This window comes from Antrostomus carolinensis, unplaced genomic scaffold, assembly GCF_000700745.2.
Source record: "Antrostomus carolinensis isolate BGI_N321 unplaced genomic scaffold, ASM70074v2 scaffold13056, whole genome shotgun sequence".
NCBI classification, from domain to species: Eukaryota; Metazoa; Chordata; class Aves; order Caprimulgiformes; family Caprimulgidae; genus Antrostomus; species Antrostomus carolinensis.
Window position 1 is genome coordinate 3,408 of NW_010322596.1, and position 2,025 is coordinate 5,432.

General features: G+C 46.3%; 1 protein-coding gene across 1 annotated transcript in view; it reads right to left on the reverse strand.

Annotated features, from left to right (window-relative positions):
* Positions 1-1,237: 1,237 nt before the first annotated feature.
* KLHL35 (kelch like family member 35) overlaps positions 1,238-2,025 on the reverse strand; it is a 6,202-nt gene continuing 5,414 nt past the window's right edge. The window contains exon 6 of the mRNA XM_010170292.1: positions 1,238-1,426. Within this exon, the coding sequence (XP_010168594.1) occupies positions 1,238-1,426 (189 nt within the window). The remainder of the gene's footprint in view (positions 1,427-2,025) is intronic.

The following is a 2,025-nucleotide window of genomic DNA, read 5'->3' on the forward strand; positions in this document are numbered from 1 at the left end:
TAGAGGAGTGCACCCCAAAATGTACAAGTAATGGGAGTTTTAAAGAGACCCCACTCTACATTTGGCAGCAACTAAGTTCTTAATTGAAGAACATGAACATTTACATGGGCCCATCAGAAATTATCAGTTCCAGTCATGGACTAAAGACAATGGCACCAAAATCTATGGCTATTCTACCAAATCAAGTGTTCTCAGGATCATTTCTAGACTTGAGGATCAACCAGCTTGGAGCAACACAGTCTGGGTAATTGAACATTTGCCCTCTAAATGAGCTGCACTTTCAGGCTCTCAGGGACTCAGTATCAAATCTGTTAAATATTGAGTTTATTTTAATACTTGCTAGCATACTTCAGAGCCAAAATGAGCCAGATGTGATTCTGTGGCTACCATGCCTCAGGTCTTCATGTTTAATTCCTACATGTTAACATTCCCCTACCTCTGCTCTCCGAAGAAGGAACTCTTGGCTACATGATCCACTTTTGTCCTCTCAATGACAAAGACACAGTGAGACAGCAGACCAACCTCAAAATATGTATGAAAACAGACAACACTGTGCTTTAGGGGAATAGACCCTCATACAGCATGTGCAGAATAGATTCAGAACTTGGACCATCTATGGTGCAAAACCAGGACACCAGTGGAGAAGTTTTCTTGGGATATCAGCTTTGACGTCTCAATCTCAGCTCTCCACTGTAATGGGACTACTGTCCATGGACATTATAGACCATTTAGGTCGTTACTGTGGTTTGACACAGGGTTCTAGAGAGCTAAATGCACAAATATCTGATAGCTTTAGCTAAAGAATTGGATCCTGTAAATGTAATTGTTACTGCAACAGTCTTGGGCATCAGAAAGCAGCAAATACATGTCCTTGTAGGACAACAAGTCTCTGCTGCCGACATAACAGAAAAGTGTGAACTACAGCCAGGAAAACCTAAATACAGGTCAAATTCAGTAGTTCCAGGGGCTGCACAGATGCCTAAACACTACTGCAGCGAGGTCTGTGATGCAGCTTCACACAGCCCAGCACCCTTTCATCTTCTCAGCATCAAAGCCACTGGCATCATCAGACCAGGAAAAACAAAAGAGAGGCTGCACATGGGCTGGCTGGAGCACATCTTCAATGACCTGTATTGCCTTTCCCTGCACAAACGTGAGCTGTCTGTCCACGTACTGGGTGGTCACTGTTTCAACGGGAGGCTCTGAGTGGGACGTGGGCAAAGTTAGAAACCCATGGTCATCTGTTCATGCGCTGCAGGATGGTCACACAGCCGTGGTAACTGGTACAGCGTTGCAATGGTGGCTGCTGCTCCAGGTTCCCTGTTATTGGGTCGAAAGTGAACGCTTTGTCCGTGCCTTCTCCATTCTCATCTCGGCCACCCAGGATGTAAATCTTCCCTCCACACACCGTCAGGCCACAACTCTCCTGGAAAGTATAAGAAAAGCCCAAGAGCTGAGGAGCAAGCCTCCAGCTTTAGGCATCAGGGCTGAGCAGGGGGTTGAGTCACTGCAATGGGCTCAACTCTCACCTGTCCAGCAGAAGGGATAGAAAGCAGATAGAACAAGTGACATCTGGTTCTTGGGCTGCTGCAGTCTTACTGTTTCAGTAATTTCAGCACATGAAATGCCTCAATCCAGTGATGGGACCATTTTTGGCAGTCCCCCATGCACAGCAGACACTCACAAGCACACCAAGAACCAAGAGAACCAGCCAGCACATCCCCGTGAAGGTCACTTATGAGGATGCACTGACATGGGCATTTTAATTCAGATTTGGGTGAGCTGTGTCCCATCATTCCTCTTCACTGTGTCACAGCTCATTGCAGCATGGGTTTGGAGTGCAAAGCCATGATAACATTAAACCAAGATACACAACCACCACCAGTCCATGTTCAGTCCACAGACCAGGTTAGAGGCAGTATAACCCTCACCCTGAAACACATAGTGTGGAGAACAGGTCCTCAGCACCAATGGTTTCACCCTACAGGTCCAGTCCTCTGGCATTAATAACTAGTATAGACTCAA